The sequence below is a fragment of the Trifolium pratense genome, linkage group LG5 (assembly GCF_020283565.1).
Source record: "Trifolium pratense cultivar HEN17-A07 linkage group LG5, ARS_RC_1.1, whole genome shotgun sequence".
Lineage (NCBI taxonomy): Eukaryota > Viridiplantae > Streptophyta > Magnoliopsida > Fabales > Fabaceae > Trifolium > Trifolium pratense.
Genome location: NC_060063.1, coordinates 33,886,831 through 33,911,644, shown reverse-complemented (window position 1 = coordinate 33,911,644; position 24,814 = coordinate 33,886,831). Strand labels below are relative to the sequence as shown.

The 24,814-nt window shown below is 35.1% G+C and overlaps 1 protein-coding gene across 1 annotated transcript; it reads right to left on the bottom strand.

Moving 5' to 3' along the window:
* Nucleotides 1–12,228: 12,228 nt before the first annotated feature.
* Nucleotides 12,229–13,415, bottom strand: LOC123885803. The gene is made up of 3 exons (XM_045935135.1): nucleotides 13,301–13,415; nucleotides 13,059–13,205; nucleotides 12,229–12,557 (listed from the first exon to the last, which is right to left on the bottom strand). Exons 1-3 carry the CDS (start codon nucleotides 13,379–13,381, stop codon nucleotides 12,291–12,293), a joined length of 495 nt encoding a protein of 164 aa, XP_045791091.1. The 5' UTR covers nucleotides 13,382–13,415; the 3' UTR covers nucleotides 12,229–12,290.
* Between the last annotated feature and the right edge of the window lie 11,399 nt (nucleotides 13,416–24,814).

Genomic DNA, 24,814 nt, shown 5'->3' with positions numbered 1-24,814 from the left:
GGGCCTTTGAGCCATGGTTTGTAATTTTGGAACAAGTGGGCTTTTGTCCCTGTTTGATTTTTATGACAATTCCGGGCAGGTGCCCGTTTTATTTATCTGTGCTTGTTTATAACTGCTCGTCTATACCTGCTCGCATGTATGTTTCCTCATTCTTTAACTTAGAAAATTTTACGAAATTTTATTGTTAAAATTTCAACCGGGGAGCCTCCCCGTCTAATAACGTAGAAAATTTTTGATGAAATTTTGTTGTTAAAATTTCAACCGGGGAGGTCTGGTCCCTACCTTTAACTTAGCCAAATTTTATGCTAATTTCTTGCTCAAAATCTGAGCCGGGGAGCTTGTCCCCATTTTTAACTTAACGAAATTTGTTGTTTAAACTTCGTGCCGGGGAGCTTACCTCCCCATTATTGAGGTGCTCGTCTGGGCATGCTGGTATGCTCATTCGAGCAAGTTGGTGTGCTAAGTTTTGCCTGTTTATTTTTATGCCTGTTTTGTATACTTATCATATTTTTGCATGTATGGATGCTGCGCTCGTTGTTATTTTGCCGGGGAGGTTTCCCCTGCTTGATACTGAGCATGTTTTATTGAGGGTAGTCTCCTCTGTTTTGACTTAAACAGTTTAGGGAACTGTATAAGCACTTAGAGTTGTTTCTAAGTTACGCGAATACGAGCACGCTAGTGTACCTTTCTTCGCAACCTGAACCTCCCATCGCGAGCTGGGTGCTAGGTCGTGGCACGGGGACGATGGGCTCGTTTCGAGAGTTATCCTCGTCTAGCAGGAGTTCTATTTCCCTTATGGTGAATTAGTTCCCCTGCTATGGTTTTAGATGAGCACGTGTGCCATGGTGCCCTCCGTTGTTTAAGGTGCTCGATTCGTTGTGTTCTGAAGTGCGAGCAGCCTTTTTTTTGGTGTGGCAATAACTTAGCTGTAATATTGTTTCAATTTCTGGGCGTTCCAAGGTCGAGGAAGTTTCTTTCCTCGAAGGTCCTCGAGATAGTATGCACCATTTTCTGTTTTGTCAATGACGCGGTATGGTCCTTCCCAATTAGGTGCAAGTTTGCCATCCTGGGAGTCTGCATTGCGTCTTAGGACGAGGCTGCCCACTTCGAATTCTCTTTTGATGACTTTGGTGTCATGCCGGGCAGCTATTTTCTGCTTCAGGGTGGCCTCCTTTAAGGAAGCTCCTGTTCGAATTTCTTCGACGAGGTCAAGCTCCTCTCGAAGTGCTTCGTCATTCTGTTCCTCGTCTAGAGGTTGCTCAGTCCGACGAGATGGTTCCCCAATCTCTACGGGGATAACTGCCTCCGTTCCATATACCATTCGGAAGGGGGTCTCTCCAGTTGTGGAGTGTGGGGTTGTTCGATAGGCCCAGAGTACATTGTCAAGCTCTTCGACCCATTTCTTTTTGTTTTGGTCAAGTCTTCTTCGTAACCCTCTTAGGATTACTCTGTTGGCTGCTTCAGCTTGCCCGTTGGTTTGGGGGTGCTCAACCGATGTGAAGTGCTGCTTGGTGCCCAGGGCAACAAGGAATGCTTGAAAATCTTTGTCTGTAAACTGTGTTCCGTTGTCTGTGACTACCACCTGTGGTATTCCGAATCTAGCTAGCACATTTCTTTTGAAGAAGCGCAGGATTCTGAGCGACGTTATGTCGGAGAGAGGTTCGGCTTCCACCCACTTTGTGAAGTAGTCCACTGCTACTATTAAGTAACGATTTTGATAAAGTCCTTTGGTGAAAGGACCAAGTAAGTCCATGCCCCACCAGGCGAAGGGCCAGGGGGAAGACAAAGATTTTAGTTCTCGGGGGGGAGCTAAGTGCATATCCCCATGCCTTTGACATTTGTCACATTTTTTTACGTGGTCTTTGGCGTCCTGTTGCATAGTAGGCCAATAGTACCCTGCTCGTAGAGCTTTCCTGGCCAGTGACCTTCCTCCCAGATGTTGGGCGTTAATGCCCTCATGGACTTCGCGCAGGATGTAATCTGTTGTGTCCTCGTCCACACATTTTAGGAGAGGAATGGAAAATCCTCTCCTGTATAACTTTCCATCAAGGATGACATAGGAGCAGGCTCTTCGTCTGACTATAGCTGCTTGTTTCTGGTCGTCAGGGAGAGTTCCGTGCTCGAGGAAGTTGTATACTGGAGTCATCCAGCAATCTTTGTCGCCAATGACATTTATGTCCACAACCTTGCTTGGTTTTTCTATGCTTGGTCGAGGGAGTATCTCTTGGATGACAGATTTGTTTCCGCCCTTCCTTTTTGTACTTGCCAGCTTGGACAGGATATCTGCCCTTTTGTTATGCTCGCGGGGAACATGTAATATTTCAACAGAGTTGAACTTGGTGATCTTTTCCTTTACTAGCACTAGGTATTCAGAGAGGTTATCATTCTTGGTCTGATACTCTCCTAGCACCTGTGAGGCGACCAGTTGCGAATCTGTGTAGATTTTTATCTCCTTGGCCCGCAGGTCCTCGGCCAAACGTAGTCCAGCGAGGAATGCTTCATATTCTGCTTGGTTGTTTGAAGTTGGGAAGGATAGTGCTAGGGAGACCTCGATTAGTAAGCCATTCTCATTTTCAAGAATGATACCTGCACCTGCTCCTGCGGCGCTTGATGCTCCATCTACAAAGATTGTCCATTTATCTGCTCCGTCCACTGTAGGGGGGGAGCTCGTCATCTCTGCAACGAAGTCAGCTAGGACTTGGGCTTTTAGAGCTTTTCTGCTCTCGTAACGAATGTCGAATTCTGAAAGTTCGAGGGACCATTTGAGCATCCTGCCCGCCATATCTGGTCGGCCAAGCAAAGACTTGATTGGTTGGTCTGTTCGGACCACAATTGTATGGGCCAAGAAATAATGTCTTAGTCTCCTCGCAGCATAAACTAGTGCAAGGGCTATTTTTCCAATTTGTTGGTACCTTAGTTCAGGACCCTGCAAGGCTTTACTCGTAAAGTATACTGGTTTCTGCCCTTCGTTTGTCTCACGAATAAGAGCTGCACTTACGGCCTCTGAGGCGACGGAAAGGTACAGGTATAATACCTCCTCGTCATTTGGTCGTGAGAGGACAGGTGGCTCTGATAATGCCTTTTTCAGATGTTGGAGAGCTTGCTCGCATTCATTTGTCCATTCGAAGACTGCTTCTTTTTTTAGTAGTTTGAAAAAGGGAAGTGCATGTTGTGCTGATTTGGATACAAATCTGGAAAGCGATGTTAGCATTCCATTAAGAGTTTGTATGGACTTCTTGTCGCTCGGAGTGGGGAGCTCGGCAAAAGCTCTGCACTTGTCAGGGTTGGCTTCAATTCCTCGCTCGGTTAGGTAGAACCCCAGGAATTTTCCTGCTCGGACCCCGAAGGTGCACTTCTCTGGATTGAATCTCATGTTGTATTTCCTGGCCTGCTCGAACACCTTTCGAAGGTGCACGACATGGTCGAGTTCCTCGGGGGATTTTACGATCATGTCGTCCATGTATACCTCGAGCATGTCTCCTATTTGTCCTCGGAAGACTTTGTTCATCATTCGCTGGTATGTAGCTCCTGCATTTTTGAGACCGAAGGGCATTACGTTGTAGTAATAGTTGCCCGACTCGGTCATGAAAGCTGTTTTTTCTCTATCTGCTACTGCCATTGGAATTTGGTTATAACCTGAATAAGCATCCATAAAAGACAATAATTTAAAGCCAGAAGAATTATCAACAAGTCTATCAATGCAAGGTAAGGGATAAGAGTCTTTAGGGCAAGCCCTGTTAAGATCGGTATAGTCGCAACACATCCTCCACTTTCCATTAGATTTTTTGACAAGTACAACGTTGGACAGCCAGGTTGTATACCTGGCCTCCGAAATGAAATTTGCCTCTAGGAGGTCTTTTACACATTTTTCTGCAGCCTCCGATTTCTCAGGAGACTGCCTACGCCTACGTTGTACAATGGGAAGTGCAGTCGGATCAATAGTCAGCTGGTGACATGCTACGTTGGGGTCCAAGCCGGGCATCTCGGAAGCGTGCCAGGCGAACAGATCAGCATTTTCCTTCAAGCAGGCTTCAAGTTGTTTCCTAGCAAGTTCGGGGAGCCCAGTCCCAATCTTCACTGCCCTGTTCGGGTCTTCTCCGAAGGGCATCAGCTCGAACTCCCCGTCTGGAACTGGACGACGGTGCTCTTGACTTGCCTCGTGGTCTTCCTTCTTCTCTTTGCGGAGCTTCCTCTCATCCTTGTTTTCCTGTTTGGAAAAGCGGCTGTCAAGGTCGATGGAGCTGATTTCTGGCAAGGGCAGGGAAGTTGTTGCCTTGGACTTCTTGGACTCGGGGAGCTGCCCGATATATTTATTTCCTTTGGAGGACGCATTGAAGACTCTTCTTGCAGCTTCAATGTCTCCATGCAGTGTCGCAACTTGGCCTTTATGAGTATAATACTTCATCTTGAGGTGGGCGGTTGAAGGGACAGCCATTAAGTCAGCAATAGCTGTCCGGCCCAGGATGCACTGGTAGAGAGAAGGGCAGTCTACTACCAGGAATTTCACTTTGATGGTTTTTGAGGTTTCTTCAGAGCCAACGGTGACTAGCAGGTCTACATAGCCCCATGGCTTAGTTGTTGCTCCATTAAATCCGGAGAGATCAGATCCAAAATAAGGAGTGAGGTAGGTTTCATCTAGTTGCAGAGTCTTGAAAAGTTGGGAATACATGATATCACAGGAGCTTCCTTGGTCGACCAGTACCCTGCGGACGTCCATATTTGCCATGTCCACTCTGATGAGCAGGGGTATCTGGGAGTTTGCAGTTCCACCGGGCAGCTCTTCCATATAGAAGGCTAAGGGCTTTGATTGCCCTTTCGGTTTATCTAGAGTTGCGCTCAGGTTGGAGGAGCCATCTATCAATTCTTCAAATTTTCTCTTGATGGATCCCACAGTCTGTTTGTCAAAACCTCCACCAGAGATAACCATAGCTTGGGCAAGTGCGTCCCATTTGTTCAGTGTGGGAGCAACATAGGTGTCGTCCAAGTAGTCAGGGACAAAGAAGTCTTCAGGTCTGGAGATGGCAAGGGCAACTGGCTTGTGCCCGGATTTTTCTGGTGCAGCTTCTTCAGTGTTGCTGGTCTCAGCAGCTTCTGCCCGGGGAGCATTGCCCCTCTTCACGTATTGTTTGATTTGCCCATTTCTAATCAAAATTTCAATGGCATCCTTCAATTGGATGCAGTCGTCAGTCAGATGGCCGTAGCCTTTGTGGTACTTGTAGTATTTGCTCTTGTCTTGGCCAGGCTTTGTGGGTTGTTGTCTTGGAAATTTAATTCCTGCTCTAGTGAACTCAGCTGAGTTGCACTCTTTCCAAATTTCTTCCCGAGTTTTACTAAGGGGGGTATAGTTGTTTAATGTGCTGGGAGGTCCACGGGGTTCTCTAGGCCTTTCGCCTCTTCGTCTTCCTCCTCCTCGGCTGGACTGTTCAGCATTTGAATGAGGAGCAGGCTGGTTGTTTCCTGCTCGCCCATAACGGGCAGCATCTGCAGCTTGTTGTTCCTCATATTGGATGTAGGCTTGAGATTTAAGGAGGAGGTCGCTAAAGGTGCGCGGTTTTTCAATTCCCACGGCTCTTGCAAAGTCACTGTTTGGCCTAAGGCCCCTTTGTAGCAGGTACTTCTTCATGTCATCAGTTGTTTCTACCTGGACGGCTTCCTTGTTGAACCTCTCTATGAAACTGCGGAGAGACTCATTATCAGCTTGGAAGATGGCGTCCAGGACTGCCTCAGTCTTTGGTTGCTTGCGGGAAGCAGTGAAGTGCCTGCAGAATTGGTCGGTCAGATCCATCCATGAGATAACGGAGCGAGGAGCTAGGCTGTGGTACCAGGCCATAGCTCCCTTTCTTAGTGTGGTTGGGAAGATTCTGCATCTAATTGCTCCGCTGACCCTTAAGAAGTTCAGGGTAGCATTGACTGATGCGATGTGCTCATCTGGGTCAGTAAGTCCATCATAAGCTGGGAGAGGAGGTGGTCGCTCACATCCCTTTGGAACGGGTGCTTGAAGGATGTCATGAGATAAAGGGCAGCGGGGATCCTCCTCGTCACTCTCTTGTGAGTTTAGGGGAGGTGAGCCCTCACGATCAGGAGTTGGGCTCCTGGAGAATTGGTCAGTGTGATGGCTGCGGCTTACTGGCTGCCCTTGTTTGGTCATCAAGCTGAGTCCCTGGGGAGAATGACGACGAGGAGGTGTTCGGTCCACAATTTTTCCTTTTTTCACATTTGGAGAAGATATACCCTCGCGGGGAGGGGAGACATGGTCTCTTTTCTTGCCAGGTTGCTCAATCCTCTCGAGGGCAGGTCGTCGTTGTCTGACTGTTTCTTGACGAGGAGGAGATTGAGAAGTAGGAGTTCTCCTCGGGGGAGAGTTGTTCCTTGAGAGTCGCTGATTCCTTTCCAAGCGATCGAGTCTCAGATTCTGCTCGTCCATTCGGCGATTCTGGCCTTGGAGAGCTTCGGTGGTTTGTTTCAGGGCAGCTATGAGCGTTGCTAGTTCAGCATTGGTAACTGAAGCAGCGGACAAGTCGGTCTCTGCTGATTTGCCCTGCTCGGACTGAGGGCGCTTCCCTGCCTGCTTCTCAGTCAAGACGACCAAGTCGCCATCCTCAGAAGTCCAGGAAGTTTCCTGCCCGTCTCTAGGGTCTGACTCGGGGAGGGCCTGGAGGTCAGTGATGAGAGCAGGAGACAGACGGGGAGAAGATGGAGGAGCAGCGTCCTCAACGTCATTGTTGAAATGAGATGAACTGGCCATGATGAAAAAGTGATTGATTGGTTTTGTTCTTTGGTTTTCTTGCTCGAAACAAAGAAGGGGAGAACTCAGATCCCCACAGTCGGCGCCACTGATCTTAACTGTTGATCAGAACAGGTAGAAGGCCAGCTGGAAGTCCGTTGAGCAGGTGATAGGCAGCAGGTCCGAGCAGATGATCCACGGAGGGGGGGGGGGTTGTACCTGCAGGTGCTCCGATGCCTAAGTCAGTAAAGGTAGAGAGCAAAAGAGATACTAGAGAGAAGTTAGAGAGAGAGAGTAATTGTGATAATGAATAGTGTTCTACCTTGCTCTCCCATGAGGGAGAGTATTTATAGCCCCCAGCTCTGGGCCAAAGGTCCTCTTAATGGGCTGGACTAGCCAAGACCCATTAAGAGGGACTGCCAAGATATTACCCTTAGATAGTGGGTTGAGTAGTAATTTTACCCTATCTTGGTTGAGAGGTTGTGCCATGCTGACATGGAGGTGATTGGGCAAGCCATGTGGACTTGGTGAGGGTCTAGGTGGACTAGCATTAGTCTAGTCCAGAACAGTGGAGAAATTGAAAGGTATCTATATCCAAACTAGAAGTACCCTCCAAAGGAAGATTCAAATCCTCATTATCTATAAATCAAAGGGAAATTCTTATGTAGCAGTCATAAACACACTAAATAATTTTAGACTTGATGCACCAGTCTAGAAATAATAGTTATGAACAATTGTTTGGCACACCCTCTTAAGTCTTAAATATACTATCGACAGTTTATTATTTTATAGGTAAATCCAAATCTCTAAATCATTTATATCTAAAAATGAATTACACAATGTTACTTACTTCTTCTTTTTCCTTCTAATCTCTCAAGCCAACTCCATGTTTGTATATATTTTGGAAATGGCAGTGTGATGGGACTATTTTAGTGAAACTATTTGTCCATAAAATTGCAGGTTTTATATGATTCATGTTACTTACTTCTTTCTTTTTTCTTCTCCTTACTCAAATTATTTAGTCTATACAACCAATGGTAGCTGTTGAAAGAACTGTTTTTTATAGAGAAAAAGCTGCCGGAATGTATTCCGCCTTACCCTATGCACTTGCAGAGGTAATAAAATCATATTATTTCACTCACAAATCTACATACTTATGTTAACATAACTCACTTTCTTTTGTCACTGGTTGTAATAAAGCTACCTTATATTTTGGTACAAGCATTATCATATGGTGTAATAGTTTATGCCATGATTGGATTTGAGTGGACTGTACCAAAATTCTTTTGCAAATAGTCATTGAGATTGGTGTTTCCCATATTTTGCAATTGTTGTATAGTCATTGAGATTGATATTTCCCATATTTTGCAAATAAAAAATTTAAATCACTATCAAAGGTGAGGAATAAATTGTTGATAAAAAATGGGCTAAATTAGTATTCTTTTGATCCCTTAACTAAATTTTTGGTTTCACTTTAACTGTCTAAGGATTTAAATCAAATATGCAAATCCTGAAACATGGAACAAGTTATCGCTAATAAAAAAAAACAAGAAACAAGAAATAAATATGCAGATCCCTTAACTAACTATTATATACGGGAAATGATTTTTTCTGGTGAGAGTTTTTAATTCACTATTGTAAATAAGAAACAAGTTATTGTTGATAAAAAAATTTAACTAACTATTATATAAGGGAAATAAGTTGTTGGCAATTAAAAAATTAAATGATACGGGAAATAAGTTGTTGTTGATAAAAAAAATTAAAAATTTACTATCAATATTTTATATTTTTACGTCACAGTTAATGATAAAAATTATAAATCCATTCTCATACACATAAACAAAGATGATCTATTTTTGATTTTCTGAAGACACTACTTATCCATACCACTGTACTTTATCTTCTCCAAAAGAACCTAATGAAAAGTACATCGGGAGAGTCTGACATGCTTACTCTAATCATCACACGCCCAATGTTGGTGACCTTTTGAAATTTGAGCTTGATGAAACTTCAAAATACCTATTGGTGACCTTTTGCATATGTCATTTATTTTTTTTATTTTTATTTTTTTTGACGGAATGTCATTTATTTTTATATTCATATCGTTTCATTGTTTGTATGTGTAATGTAACAGCTATGTTATGGTTTTTAACATTTTCGTATTATTGTTACTAATATTTGTCTTAAACTGACAAATCCATTACTACACATATTGATATTGTCATATTACAATATTCAAACTTTTTCATTACTCAATCAATAAAAAACTATCCTACATTTTAAATTATTCTATTAACTTTTTATTATAACATAATTATTTTTATATTATTTTCGATTTAAAAATGAACCAACTAAAATAACATTATTATTTTTTATATAATTTTATACTACAGTCGTCTGAATTTATAAATGTTAATTTTCGTTATAATAATTTAAAAAACAACGCGCGGAACGCCGCGCGGAACCAACACCCCTCACAACCTAACCTCCCCCACGAAACATAACGCGCGTCCCGTGCTTCGCACGGGTATGTTCCTAGTGATGTATAAATTTATTAAATTTGAAGTTCTTTAAAAAATAGAGAGTATGAAATAGTTTGTATGAAAAAAAAAGACAGTTTGAAAAATTGATAGCAAAGAGTACACCGAAAAAGAGATAGGACAAAATATACATGATGAATGTATTGTTTGAAAAAAATATTCATCATAAATAGAACAATCAAACTGAACTAAACCGGTTAATTTGATTCCGTTTTATTTATTTATTTATTTATTGACGCAATTTGGTTTTATTTATGAACGAGGGAGATTTCATCGGTTAAGACGTTTTTTGACTAAAAATTATATTATCTTGGAAAAGAAAATTTGAACATAAAGGATTGTTCTAAAGACAAAGGAATAAAACCATGCATATATTAAAAAGGAAACCATTGCTCCCATAGGATATTCCAAACCATGCAAGCAATAACGAACGTTTTTAGATAAATAAATACCTCTTGAAATTGTAAAATGTCAATTAAATACCCCTGCCGTTAATAGATAAAGGGAGTATATGATTGACATTTTACAATTTTATGAGGGTATTTGCCTATTTCTAATTTTCAAGGATGTATTTGACGAATTTTAAAATTTCAAAAAGATATTTTTGTATTTCACTCGTTTTGTTTCTTTTGTTTCTTTGTAAGGTCACGGCAGGGGCGGAGCCAGGTACCAGTGAGGGGGTTCAACTGAACCTCCTGAACTGGAAAAATTGTATATATATTCCTACATAATTTGCACTTTGAATCCCCTGAAATTTTACCTTTGAACCCATTAAAATAGAAGAAGAAAACAAATTGAATGAAAATATAGAAGAACACAGTTGCTGAGAAAGTGAGAGAAGAAGAAGGAAACAAAAGAAGATGGAATAACTAACTTACAGAGAAACTTCTGAGCGGCGGCTAGGAAGATGATATAAGTATATTTTAGGTTTTCTTTAACTTAGTTTGGGCTCTTTTACATGTGTCCAAACTATTATTTTGTGGTTTTATTTTGGACTTTTAACCATGTGGGCTCAACTGTTATTTTGTATTTTGTTTTTCATTGAAAACAAACGTATTGTTGCAACAGGAAACAAACATATAACAAGAAAACATTGCATCCCAAAATATAAAGTAGTATTTTATTTTAACTTTCACCACCAGTTTAATCTGGTTCGAAGTTCAGTTCTGATATCAAGTGGTTTTATTCCCCTTCCGATAGCAATTGCGGGGATTGAACCATGGTCCTCCCTACAAAGTTCTACTTCAATCACCACTGAACCAACTAACGATTTTTTTTATAAGGAACCAACTAACGATTTGTATAGCATAGACTTGACCGATTCATTATATATAAAGATAATTATAAAGTAAATTAACTCCAAAATATATTATATAGTTAACTAACACTTTTTTTTGCAAGGTCCTAACATAACTATATACGAAGTATAAATTTTGGTGGGATTTTTTTTTTGGATGAATTTATCCCAGGATTATTTTTTAAAAACATATTTTCTACTTCCTATTTTTTTCTAAACTATGTGTTAATTTTAAACGAATTTCAATAAAATTTGTTTATTAAAAAAAAATTGGCTAATATAGAATAGGCATTTTAAAGTACAATATTTCTTAATATAAAATGGTCTGAACCCCCTATTCCAGGTTCCTGAAAACGCCACTGAGTTACGGTATTAAAGTTTATTCATATGCAACATGGAAGGACCAAATAGGATTCCACCTTGCATGTGTTTGATAGGCCATTACATAAGACCTCAGAAAAATAGGACTTCAATTTTTTGCATATGGTAGTATTAGTCAATAAATGATATCACATCACCATAAATTTTACAGATATTAAAAGTGAAATAGGTAAAATGTGAAAATATAAGGGATTAAAATTATTGATGTGATCCTGATTATATCCCTTAATAAGAAGAACTGTTTCAGTCATGGAATAAGAAAATGTCATTTTCATGGTTTAGATATGCATGTCTTGTTTTTATTATATTTGGAGTTGTACTTGTTCAATTGACATGATCTTTGACTCGTTGGAAAGCTTATGGAATTATCTACAATTCTTATGTTGGACGTAAGAACCATTTCGGATCCTTTAATGGTGTAAACTTGGTTGGAAATGGAGGACATGATAAAATAAAGAGCTGCCATATTAAGCATGTGATAGTGGTGCACTAAAACATAACAAAAGGGGGAAATAAAGAGTTGTTATTATTCTTCCTTTTTAAGAAACCTCAATATCTCTTTTTTTTTTTTTAATTTATATCTCTTCTTTATCTTGAATTTTCCTTGTAATAATTCAGCCCCACTATCATGATAATTAGTGGCTGAAATCTTTTTATTTTCTTAGGAGTTACTTTTTGTTTATTACATCATCATAAGTCATTCCTATATAAAGGAAACATGTAACTCTTGTTAGATAAATGAATTTTGTTAAGTTTTACACTTTGTGTGTTTTTGGAAGCTTAGCTTCTTTTTGGTTATGGATTGAACCACCTATCGATCTTATCAAAAAACTACGTTTCTTGTGGAGATCTTCACTTGGTTAATCACTATTTTTGGATTAGAATTGTGATTACCGTTATTTCTTTCTATTTCCATCCATTCTTTTTATTTTTATCTAATTATCAAGTTTTTCCCTTATCAATTACGGTTCGATATAGTGGTAATTAACGTTAGACTTGGTAGGAAGAATCATAATTCGATCCTTCACTTGATGTCAGAACTGACCTATGAACCATATTAAACGGTTTTTTCCGGATATAGCATATGCTATTTTTTCAGGAAACAGAGTTTATATATATCTTGATTGGTATCTATATAATATTTAAGCATGAAGATAGAAGAAACTGATGAAGTGAAATTGAATCCAACTTTTAAAAACAATATTTATCATTGCCATGTCATCATTCAACATACTGTTACACATTTATAACAGAGCAACATGAAATAGTTAAAAACTTGTTGAGGTAATAAACAAGATGTTAAATAAATTAATTAATGAACTTGAAAATTCATATATTACTGAAATTGTCAAGCTCTTCTGTATCCTTTTTCATCACTCTCCTTGCCAATAGCTTTTAGAAGTGCTTCATTAACATCTCTAACATCAAGATTTTTATCCTCAGCCACAATAATAGCTTCCATAGAAAACCCATTTTCACATGAAACACTTGCTTGCTCAACATTCACACAAATCTCTTCAAATGTCTCTAAAATTGCAACAAACTTGTCACCTCCTTTCTCACATGTCACCTTCACCATAAATGTTCCTTCCCTTATTTTCTCTATTTTAACTTCCTGTTAAATTTTGAAAACATTAAATATAATCATCAATTTCATATTTATTATTTCTCTAGTATATAGGCCTTGCCTCGGTTTAGTGTAACAATTTTTAATGTAACAGTCCCGACCCTTTTCTACATATTTAGTAGGCAATCTCGGCGTCGTACCCCACGATATTCACTACCTTTCTCTAATAGAGTTTTTGTCTTCTGTGGGAATTGAACCACGTACTCTAGGCTTCAAGTACATGTTCAATCCATTTTCACTACCGATTGAGCTAAGATTGTGAGGTACAATGTCGTAATTGCCTACTAAACACGTAGAGAAAGGACCCTGAATGTTACATTTAACGCTGTCAATTATTTGAAATCATCGAATCACTAAAAATATTTGACTATAAGTATAACTATTATTAAAGTTACATATATGATTATTATTGTGATTTATCTATAATTATAAAATTTTACAATAAAAATAAATAAAAATAAAACTCTAAATATGAAGATATATATGTACCTTGTTTTCTTTGACATTATTCAATAGGCTAATGTACTCTCTTCTTGTGGCTATCAAGTTTTCATACTCTCTTTTGACATTTTCCAATGCAAGCTTTAGCTTATGTATGTGTAGAAAAGTACTCTTAGCAATGGAATTTTTGTTGGCCTTCAAAACAAATAAGTAACAATTTCAGTGCTTAACAAAATTAACATATAATAGGAAAATATAAAAAGAAAAAAATTAGAATGTTTTAGTTATACATTGTTGGAGTTGGTAAGGACTTGAAGAATGTGAAGTCTTCTTCTGCGTAGTGATAACCTTTTCTGGATTTTGCAAGCCATTACTTATATTTAGTGCTTTTTCTATCTCTTTTGTGATTATTGATTAATTTGTGAATATTGAAATGTGAGAGTAGCATGGTATTTATAGTTGGTAAAATGGAGCGTTGTGTTTTGGATTCTTGCCATTGGAATTGATAAATTAAGCCATCACTACTTTTTGTTTGTCCTATATGAAATTATGTATGGGTTATTAACTAAAGAATTTTTACTCTTGAAAATGATGAAATTTTCATTGTAAAAAAAAAAAAAAAAGGAAAAATCAGTTTTACTAAATCTTCCCAGGAATAATCGATAGTTAGTTAGTTTAGTGGTGATTGACGCTGAACTTGATAGGAAGAATTACGGTTTGATTCTCCACAACTGCGATCGATAGGGGACTAAAACTACTTGATATTAGAACTAACCTCCGAATCAGATTAAACTGCTGGTGAAAGCAAAAAAAAAAAAACTCCCAAAAACAAGTTATCTCAATTAATGTGAATGTGGTACAAAATCCACAAAACTAAGTTAACCAAGAATAAAAAAAATTGAAGGACAAATATGCAGACTAGCTAGCTAGTTCTACAAAACACAAATGAGATAAGTTTTGAATGGACAAATCTGTTTTACCATTTGATCAAAAAACTCTAATCAATTAATAGGTCTTGTCTAGCAAATATAAATGAGACATTTTATATAATGTAAAATTATTATACTTGTATGACAAGACAAAATATGCCTTCATATATATAATAGTTTTTTGTTTCTTGATAAAATGCATTCTTATATTAGTTCTTTGACGGTCTCTATGAGATTAACTTAGTTGGAAGGAACATCACATATATTATATATTATGTAAAAATTGTGATTGTGATTCAAACCCTAGACAATTTACTTATTCATTTTTAAGATAAAATTTTTAGTCACTAAACAACTAGACCAAAAACAAATAGTTGTTCATCATAAATATTGAGGATGAAATGAGAGCATTGACATTTTAATTAAGTCATTAGACTCAAGTGGTTAACAAGCTTCACCAAATGACGAATTATTCAGGAGAATCCGAGTTCGATTCCTGGGTGGAACAATTTCTTGGCTAGACTTTACTTACCTCGCGGTCGAACTCAGGGATGTGGGAAAATAAACCAATGGACAAGCAAGCCTAAGAGGCTAAGAGTAAGTATTAATCAGAAATAGTTTCTGTGACTTAGTGAGAGAGTGAAGTCCAATTATAGAGAAACAAAAGTAGTATATATGTATGTATATACATATCAGTCCTTCGCAGTGTTCACGGGACTCTTGTTTCTTTCCTTTTGCTTTGTCTCACCCTTGCATTGCATCAAATACAATTGCATAAATTATTATTATTATTTATGCATATATATCCAATTTATTCCCATGCCAAACCTTCATAGTGGCTACAGTTGTGTTATCACATGTGCTGACACAAATTCTGTTTTATTCTTCATACGTTCCCTTTTCCACTCAAACATTCAGATTCCCTGCCTTCTACCCACTTCCTAAACAAAAATTCAAACCAACCAACCCAGTATATTTACTTAGGTAAAAATTACGGCGAGTTACTGTAATTTTGTTTTATGTATTTATGTGTAATGTTATAGTAAATTTGTTAAGATCAAAGTGGATTACGGTAATTTTATATATATATAAGAACAATAGACATGTTGAACTACGTACCATAATTCTTCATTATGTAACCAAAAAACAAATTCTTCATTCATTCCCTTCCTTTTGTCTTATTTGCCAAGTAAGAACTTGTGATATTTTAATTATTTAAAGTTACAAATTTAGGTCCCCATGAGCTTGATTCAGTTGGTAGAGATATCACACTATATGTAAAGGAGATTGAGTTCGAACCCAAAACACTCAACTTATTCACCATTAAGGTGAATTTTGTAACCATTGGGCTATTTAAAAGAAATAAAACGTTACAAATTTATACTTCAGTTTAAATATTGGAAAATATTTATTTCAAAAAAAACAATCTGGTACACAAAATAAACCCAGGAAAATAAAATATTGAAAATAAATCACAAGGAGAACTACTCATAGAGTGGGTATTATGGGTATTATGAACAACTAAAGCTATTTTTCTTTTTTAGGCAAATTTCGTTTTAAGACTAATGTTAAATAGTGCCTATGAGGCATTTGTTAAGTATTTAAAATTAAAAATATAGTGTAATTAGTACAATAAAAGTTAAAATTTTGGTATTTTGAATGCGCAACTTTTATTTTATTTCTATTTTAGTTCCTTAACTAGTGTCCCGAGAGCCTAGTTAGTAAGACATTTTTTTAAAACAATTAGGTTAATTGTTAATTAACTCATAACCCAAACATTTATGAACTTTTTTTTTTTTTGTGACTATAAACGTTTATGAACTTAGAAATAACATTTTTTTTATAAGCAAAATATATTATAAGGGAGTACTTGAGTACTCAAATCCTTACAACTCAAAGCAGATTAAAGACTACTTTGAAAACAACCCACAAGGTCGATACACCAATTTACAAAAGATAGTCATATATCCAACCCGACCACTAAACCACGTCCAAGCAGTAGCTTTGATATCATCAACGAGAGAAGGTACGGTTGGAACAACACCATTAAAAATAACATTATTTCTAAGTTTCCATAAATTCCACTTAGTAAATTGATGCCAAAAAGCATAAAATGATGTCAACCTAAAGCGTCATACGAGAGACTTTTACCGATCTAGCTGTACATCGCTTTCCACACCCTTGTGCTAAACGAACAACGGAAAAAGGAAAAAGGAATGTGCACAATCCTCATTAACCAACAAGCAGAAAGCACATGGCAAATCACGAGGGTTAGAAAGAACCCCTCTTTGATGAAGCGATGTTCTCGTGGACAATCTCTTCTTGAATAATAGTCATCCAAAAACTGCAACTTAGAAATAACTAAATTTTACTGAACATAAGTTCATAACTAATTAACTCCGAACATATTAAAAATAGTTTTGCCAAGATAATAGTACTAGTATGGTACCTATAATTTGTTATTTAAAGTGAATATGTGAAAAATCTTAAATTCAAATAATTTGTTAATACATTTTCCCCCACGCATAAATTCATTTACACATACAAACACACATATATTTTAAGGGAGCTTCTATGGTGCATTCCTGTTTTGGACTGTTTTGGTGCAGTCCATTTAATTGACCAATAGAATATCAACTTATACCACATCAGCGCAAGTCCATAGTGAACCTTATGAAACTTTAATTTATTGCACATCAGTCCTTCATTGAGTTAATATTAATATTAAGTATATATTGTAATTGTTTTCTTTTAAGCAGCGATACAATATACACAGGAGAAAAACAAGCAGGTAACAAAAAATCTACTACAATTACATAAACTAGCACCTTAACACCAAGCAAAATCTTAAATAAATCAAACCTCAACACCCAACTTTGCTATATATCATTTCTTTCTATTCAATTTTGCTGTATAATACCAGAAAATCTTAAACCCATAAGATTTCAAACTCAAAATTTCAATATTAGAATTCATTGTTTCCAGAAAATTTTATCAAACTCATAAGATTTTGAAACAGAGTAATAAAATCGAGTAGTATTAATGGATTTGATTCATCTAAATCGAGTAGTATTAGTGGTGGAATATGCGGCGGTGGCAAGATCTCGTTTTGAAGTTTCTAAAAATTTTAAGTTTAGGTATTTTGTTTTAGATCATTTAAATCAAAATTAAAGTCATAAATATATTCCAAATCGTTTTTGTGATGTTTCTGGGTAATTAATCGTTATTCTCGACGTTTAAATGACCAGAAACCGTCGGGTTTTACGATAAAAATCGCGGGTATGAAACCGGGTCGCATCTACCCGGCTGAAGGTTGAAGATGAAGGCTGGTTTAATATATTTTTATCAACAGTTATTTTATAAATATCATATAACGCACAAATAATCACAACTTGCTAATGTGTCGTAGTGGTTGAGACTTTAATCTATTGTCATCACGTCGTGGGTTCGAGTCCCATTTTCTACAACTTTTTGTGAAAAATACTGAATTTCATATAAACACACAGCCTTGAAAATACAGAAAAACTAAAAAAAAAATAAAAGACACATACACAGGATTCGAACACACTACCAACGAGCCATAAATAAAGACTTAACCGCTGAGCTATGATACTTCCATGTTATTTGTTGCACTCCCTAATTATATATTTTGGTTTATCATGCTGTAATTTTTTTTTTTGGTTGATGTAATAATTTTTATTATATGAATTAAAATTATTTGATTACTTTTTATAATTTTTAAGTCATTACCTTCAACTAGAGTATAACCCGTTAGGGTTAATAGTACTTCATTTGAACTTGAGTATAATCTTTCAGATAAATAGTATAGTTAACGGTGCTTCATTTGAATTGGAGTATAATCTTAAGCCTAATTATACTTTATTTTAAAAATTTCAGTAATTTTTATAATTTTTAAGTCATTAACTTCGGGTCCGGTTAAGGTGCATAAGCCCAAGCTTATGCACCGTACATAATTGCTATGTGCGCCCCCCATATTGCTACGCGCGTCCCCCAACTGCTACGCGCCCCCCCATTTTCTAGCCCCAATTTCTAGCGCGCCCCCCATATTGCTACGTGCGCCCCCCAACTGCTACGCCCTCCCCCGAATTGCTACGCGCCCCCCCCCCCCCCCATTTTCTAGCCCCCCAATTTCTAGCGCACCCCCTCAGTTTTTTTTTTTTTTAGATTTCTAGCGCACCCCTCAGATTTTTTTTATCACGCTTTTAATTTTGATTGATTGAATTTTATTTTATTTTATTGATTAGGGATAAATTTCAGAGTATCATGTATGGTTAATTATTTTAGTAGTTAGTTTTAAACTAAAATCATGCCAAACCATCATCGCTGTAACCGCTGCAAGCTCTTTAATCTTCTTCGCTCTCGCTATCTTCGTTTTCCAATCGGAATCTTACAAATTGATTCTCTTGAATCGAACGAAAACGAGAACGAATTGCAATTTATGAGATGAATCGGAATCGGAATCGGAGTTTTGCAATTTCTGAGATGAATTGGAATCGGAGTTCGTGAGAGAAGGTGTGAGTTCGTGAGAGAAGGTGAAGAAGATGAACAGTGATCGCGGATGAACAGTGATCACGTTTTCACTGTTTCGCGTAAGAGAAGATGAACAGTGAATTTTCGTTACAATTATTCTGGAAACCATTGTGCTGGTTAAATGGTTTCAGAGAGTTAAAAAGTGAAACCATTTGTATTATAAATTGGTTTTATGTGTTTATTGAAATCAATATTGTGTTTTTATGGTTTTAAAAATCCTGGAAACCATTATGCTGATTAAATGGTTTCAGAGAGTTAAAAAGTGAAACCATTTGTATTATAAAATGGTTTTATGTGTTTATTGAAATCAATATTGTGTTTTTATGGTTTTAAAAATCCTGGAAACCATTATGCTGATTAAATGGTTTCAGAGAGTTAAAAAGTGAAACCATTTGTATTATAAAATGGTTTTATGTGTTTATTGAAATCAATATTGTGTTTTTATGGTTTTAAAAATCCTGGAAACCATTATGCTGGTTAAATAGTTTCAGAGAGTTAAAAAGTGAAACCATTTGTATTATAAAATGGTTTTATGTGTTTATTGAAATCAATATTGTGTTTTTAATATTGAATTTATTGTATTATTGAAATAATATTCCTTCATTATTATTACTATTACTGAACCAAATTAACATCTCAAGATTCTCTAACCAATAATCACTCAACAATTATAAAAAAAAAAATAAAAAATTAATCACTCTACTTTGTCTCCATTCAGCAAAAACACAAATATTTTATCACTAAAAAAAACCTCATCACAAAAAGAAAAATCAAGCTACCCAATTCGATTCTAATTCATACGTTCTTCATTGCCGTTCAAATTCGATTCTGAGGGGTGCGCTAGAAATCTGAAAAAAGAAAAGAAAAAAAAACCTAGGGGGGGTGCGCTAGAAATTGGGGGGCTAGAAAATGGGGGGGCGCGGAGCAATTGGGGGGAGGGCGTAGCAGTTGGGGGGGGCGCGTAGCAATATGGGCTTTCAGGCCTAGTAGGCTAAAAATAAAAACAAAACGTGTGCATCAGCAGAAAGGGGGTGGGGATAGCGAGCCTTTGGGGGGGGCTGGGGGGCGCGCGCGAGAAACTTCTGGGGGTGCGCGAGTAATTCTGGGCTTATGCACCATGCATAAACATCCCCTTATGCATATTAACTTTTGCCATTAACTTCTACCGGAGTAAAACACTTAATTAAAGATTGGGGTTAGTAGTGCTTTAGTTGAACCGGAGTACAATCTTTAGTCAAATAATAAGGTTAATAGTGTTTCAGTTGAAACAGAGTATAATCTTAAGTCAAATTATGCTAGGGTTAATAGTGCTTCACACAGAGTATAATCTTTAAAATTATTTTTATAATTTTTATGTTATTAGCTTCACACGGAGTAAACACACGCAATCAAATACTAGGGTTAATAGTGCTTCAATTGAACCGCAATATAATCTTCAATCAAACATTAGGATTAATAGTGCTTCAAATGTACCAACGTATAATCTTAAGTCAAATTATACTTTATTTTTAAATTTTACTTTATTTATGTAATTTTAAAGTCATTAACTTCAACCAGAGTATTACCTTTAGTCAAAAACTAGGGTTAATAGTGCTTCAGTAGAACAGAAGTACAATCTTCAGTCAAATTATGCTTTATTTTTAAATTTTAATTTATTTTAATAATTTTTATGTTATTAGCTTCACACGGAGTAAACACACGCAATCAAAGACTAAGATTAATAGTGCTTCAATTGATCCGCATTATAATCTTCAATCAAACATTAGGATTAATAGTGCTTCAAATGTACCGACGTATAATCTTAAGTCAAATTATACTTTATTTTTAAATTTTACTTTATTTATGTAATTTTAAAGTCATTAACTTCAACCAAAGTTTTACCTTTAGTCAAAAACTAGGGTTAATAGTGCTTTAGTAGAATAGAAGTACAATCCTCAGTCAAATACTCGAGTTAATAGTGCTTTAGTTTAATCAAGCTATAATCTTGCTTATCAAAAAAAAAATCAAGCTATAATCTTAAGTCAAATTATATTCTATTTTTAAATATTACTTTATTTATAAAAAATTTAAATCATTAACCTCAATTGGAGTTTAACCCTCAGTCAAATACTAGGATTAATAGTGTTTAAGTTAAATCGGAGTATAATCTTATGTCAAATAGTAAGTTATTTTAAAATTTTATTTTATTTGAATAATTTTAAGTAATTAACTTCAACCGGGTTATAACTACCGGTCGAAAATCACAATCAATAGTGCTTCAGAATAATTTTACATAAAGATGTTGCGGCTACTCTCTAATCGATTAAAATTATATATCTCATGTTGACGCTTATAAAAAAAATCTCATATTGACATTTAATTTATAACTAGTTAACAAACTCGTGCGAAGCATTCACACGGGTCTATTGACTTTTATTTGATATTTAAGTTTGTCATTATATTAAGGTATAAATTTATTTGAAATAAAATATTTAAAAAATTGTTATATAATATTGTTAAAATAGAAGTGAAATTATTGTGTTATTTTTATGCATAGATTCATATATACCATTTTTTTTTGACTAAATATATACTACTTTTTTTAACGAATATATTATTTTTGTTGTATTCATCTTATTCTTTCTATAATTTTTTCTATTGACTAAACTTTCTATAATTTTTTTATTGTTTCTGTTTTGTTCATATTTTTATGCGTAAATTAATATATAATCTTCTTGTTGTATTTTTTTTTTTGAACCATTGTTGTATTTATTTTATTCTTTATATATTTGTGTTGTAGGTTTTTTTTTTTGTAAAATTACAATGATTCAAAATTTGTAATATTATTAAAATGGATAAGAACAAATTAGTAAATTTGGTAATAGATTTATTCTTTAGGGAAATTTTATGCGTATAGATTGTTTTGTTTTGTTCATATCTATGATATGTTTTATTATTTTTGGTTTACAATGAACTGGAGATCGAACCTACGATCGATAACATACTACTAGAGCTGTCAAAAAGGGTCGGGCTATTGGGGCGGCCCATTATCCCTATCCTTTTACACGGGCGGGGCTTCATATATAATTTTGGTCCTATTTTTATGCATAAATTCATATATAATTTTTTAAATTTTTTGTTGTTGTTTTATTGTTATTATTTGTGTTTTATTCCTATCTATACTGTTTTATTCCTATTTTTAAGCATATCATTTTTTTTATATTTTTTTAAATTTTTTGTGTGCAATTACAACGCAAGATATAAAACTTGGAATATGTTTATTATAAGTCTATCATCTTTTTATTGTATTTATTTTATATTCTTTCTATATTTTTTTTTTACTTAAATTACAATGGATGAATGAAAGATATAAAACTTGGATTTTTTTTGTAGTAATAATAATAATATGACAAAAAACTTATTGGATTAGAATGAGATTATTTGTTAGAGATTTGTTTGTTTGTTTGATGACGATAAAGAGGAAGATATTGTTGTTTGGGAGATTATGTGAGATAATATAGGGATACGAATTACCTTCTTGAAGATTTAGTTGAGAAATATAACTTAAATTTAGTAGAATATGTTTTTTTTTTTTTTCAAAAAAAAAAAAGCTATGAAAATTAGTGGGTCAGCCCATCGGGCCATGTAGGCTTTTGCTTATCAGGCCGGGCTAAGCAGGTCGGGCCATGAAGTTAACGGGCCGGGCTGGGCCAACCCCTTTATTTGTCCGGGCCCCTCCAGGCCGACCCCTTTGACAGCTCTACATACTACCGTCACCACTAGACCAAACATTATGTTTTATTCATATATTTTTAAGCATGTCATCTTTTTTATTGTATTTATATTATATTTTTTTTAAATAGTTTTATAAAATTTATATTGGTTAAAACATTATTGAGATGCGTAACATTTGATGTCAAACTAGTTGATGTCAACGAATCCCGACTTATTTATAATATGTTTTATTCATATTTTTAAGCATATCACCTTTTTGTTGTATTGATCTTATATTCTTTATATATTTTTTTTTAGTAAAATTACAATATAAAACTTGAAACGTAGTTAAAATTATTAAAGATAAATTAGTAAAGTTGGTAGTAATTGATTTTATTATATTAGATGTAGATGGATAATTAAATTGCATAAACATTAAGCAATTAAATATTCCTTTTACCAATTTAAAATATTTTTTTAACCAATCAAATCAATCTAATAATTGAGACTTTTCGTTTTAATTTTTTTTCAAGAATAAAAAATGTGTTTTTAAAAAATATTTAATAAAAAGAAACCTTTAATTAATTTTCTTTATTAATCATAACAAAAAGGTTTCTTTAATTAATTAATTAAAGGTTTCTTAAAAATCGTAACTTCAATTAATTGAGTTATTTGCCAATTTCTAAAGGTCTTGGGTTTGAAACCCTTGTTACGATTTTTTTTTTTCTTTCCTGTAGTTTGAAGGCTATTTAAAAAAAATGAATTCAAAAAATGTGGCAATAGGGGAATCGAACGCAGGACATGGTAGCAATTGCCAAACAGGAGAACCGCTCAGCCAAGTGTACATATATTAATATTGTTTGCGGTATTTATTATATATACAACTGATAGAAATATTTAACATCACCTTCAACCTCCAGCCGGGTCACTCCGACCCGGTTTCAGACCCGCGATCCCAAGCTTTAACCCGACGATTTCAGGTGCATTTAAACATCGAAAATAACAATTAATTACCCAGAAGCATCACAAAAATCATTTACAATACATTTATGATTTTAATTTTGATTCAAATGGTCTAAAATAAAAAATCTAAAATCATATTTTTCAAAAGCTTGAAAACTACTCGGCAGTTATCCAAACGTTGTTGCATTTGATTTGTTGATGAAGTGGTATGTTCGTTCTTATTTCACAACTTTAAATCTAGATCTATTATAATAAACTCAAATGTATTAATTTTTGTAACTTTCTTTTACGTTTTTTCCATCAATAAGCATAATTATTAGATCTACATCATGAACTTCCTTTAATATCAGATCCAATCAATCAGGATGAGGATGAAGAAATATTCTTTTGTTGGTGATGGAAGAAGACAAGGTTTTTTTTTTTTTTTGGAATATGAATGGAAGAAGCCATTTGGACTTTTTTTGTTGGTGATGAATGAAAGTTCAGAAGTTGTAAATCATGATGTTTGCATCAAAGAAAAGAAAAGAACGATATGATTTTGTGATATTTTGTTTTTTGATTTAACTTTAGTTGTAATTTTGTTTTAATTGATTTACAATCACAAATCATAATTAAAATTAAAAATAATTTAAACATTGAGGTAATTTTGAAATTTTTAATATGTCAGGGACTTAGTTGAAATATTAATAGATGTAAGGATACATGATAAGTACCATATATATTGTTGTACTATATAATTCAAAGTTAGTCAACACTTCATCCTCATTGGTCAGATTTGGAATGTATCAAAACATTCCAAGTAAGGAATGTACCATAGAATTTTCCAATATGGTGCATTCCTGTTTTGGACTGTTTTGGTGCAGTCCATTTAATTGACCAATAGAATATCAACTTATACCACATCAGCGCAAGTCCATAGTGAACCTTATGAAACTTTAATTTATTGCACATCAGTCCTTCATTGAGTTAATATTAATATTAAGTATATATTGTAATTGTTTTCTTTTAAGCAGCGATACAATATACACAGGAGAAAAACAAGCAGGTAACAAAAAATCTACTACAATTACATAAACTAGCACCTTAACACCAAGCAAAATCTTAAATAAATCAAACCTCAACACCCAACTTTGCTATATATCATTTCTTTCTATTCAATTTTGCTGTATAATACCAGAAAATCTTAAACCCATAAGATTTCAAACTCAAAATTTCAATATTAGAATTCATTGTTTCCAGAAAATTTTATCAAACTCATAAGATTTTGAAACAGAGTAATAAAATCGAGTAGTATTAATGGATTTGATTCATCTAAATCGAGTAGTATTAGTGGTGGAATATGCGGCGGTGGCAAGATCTCGTTTTGAAGTTTCTAAAAATTTTAAGTTTAGGTATTTTGTTTTAGATCATTTAAATCAAAATTAAAGTCATAAATATATTCCAAATCGTTTTTGTGATGTTTCTGGGTAATTAATCGTTATTCTCGACGTTTAAATGACCAGAAACCGTCGGGTTTTACGATAAAAATCGCGGGTATGAAACCGGGTCGCATCTACCCGGCTGAAGGTTGAAGATGAAGGCTGGTTTAATATATTTTTATCAACAGTTATTTTATAAATATCATATAACGCACAAATAATCACAACTTGCTAATGTGTCGTAGTGGTT

What these genes read in the sequence shown, in the direction of transcription:
- LOC123885803 (XM_045935135.1), bottom strand. Translation starts at nt 13,381, where the DNA reads ATGGCTTGCAAAATCCAGAAAAGGTTATCACTACGCAGAAGAAGACTT. An exon ending in TCCTTACCAACTCCAACAAT is followed by an intron (nt 13,206 to 13,300) that starts GTATAACTAAAA and finishes TTTGTTTTGAAG; the next exon opens with GCCAACAAAAATTCCATTGC. An exon ending in ATAATGTCAAAGAAAACAAG is followed by an intron (nt 12,558 to 13,058) that starts GTACATATATAT and finishes AAAATTTAACAG; the next exon opens with GAAGTTAAAATAGAGAAAAT.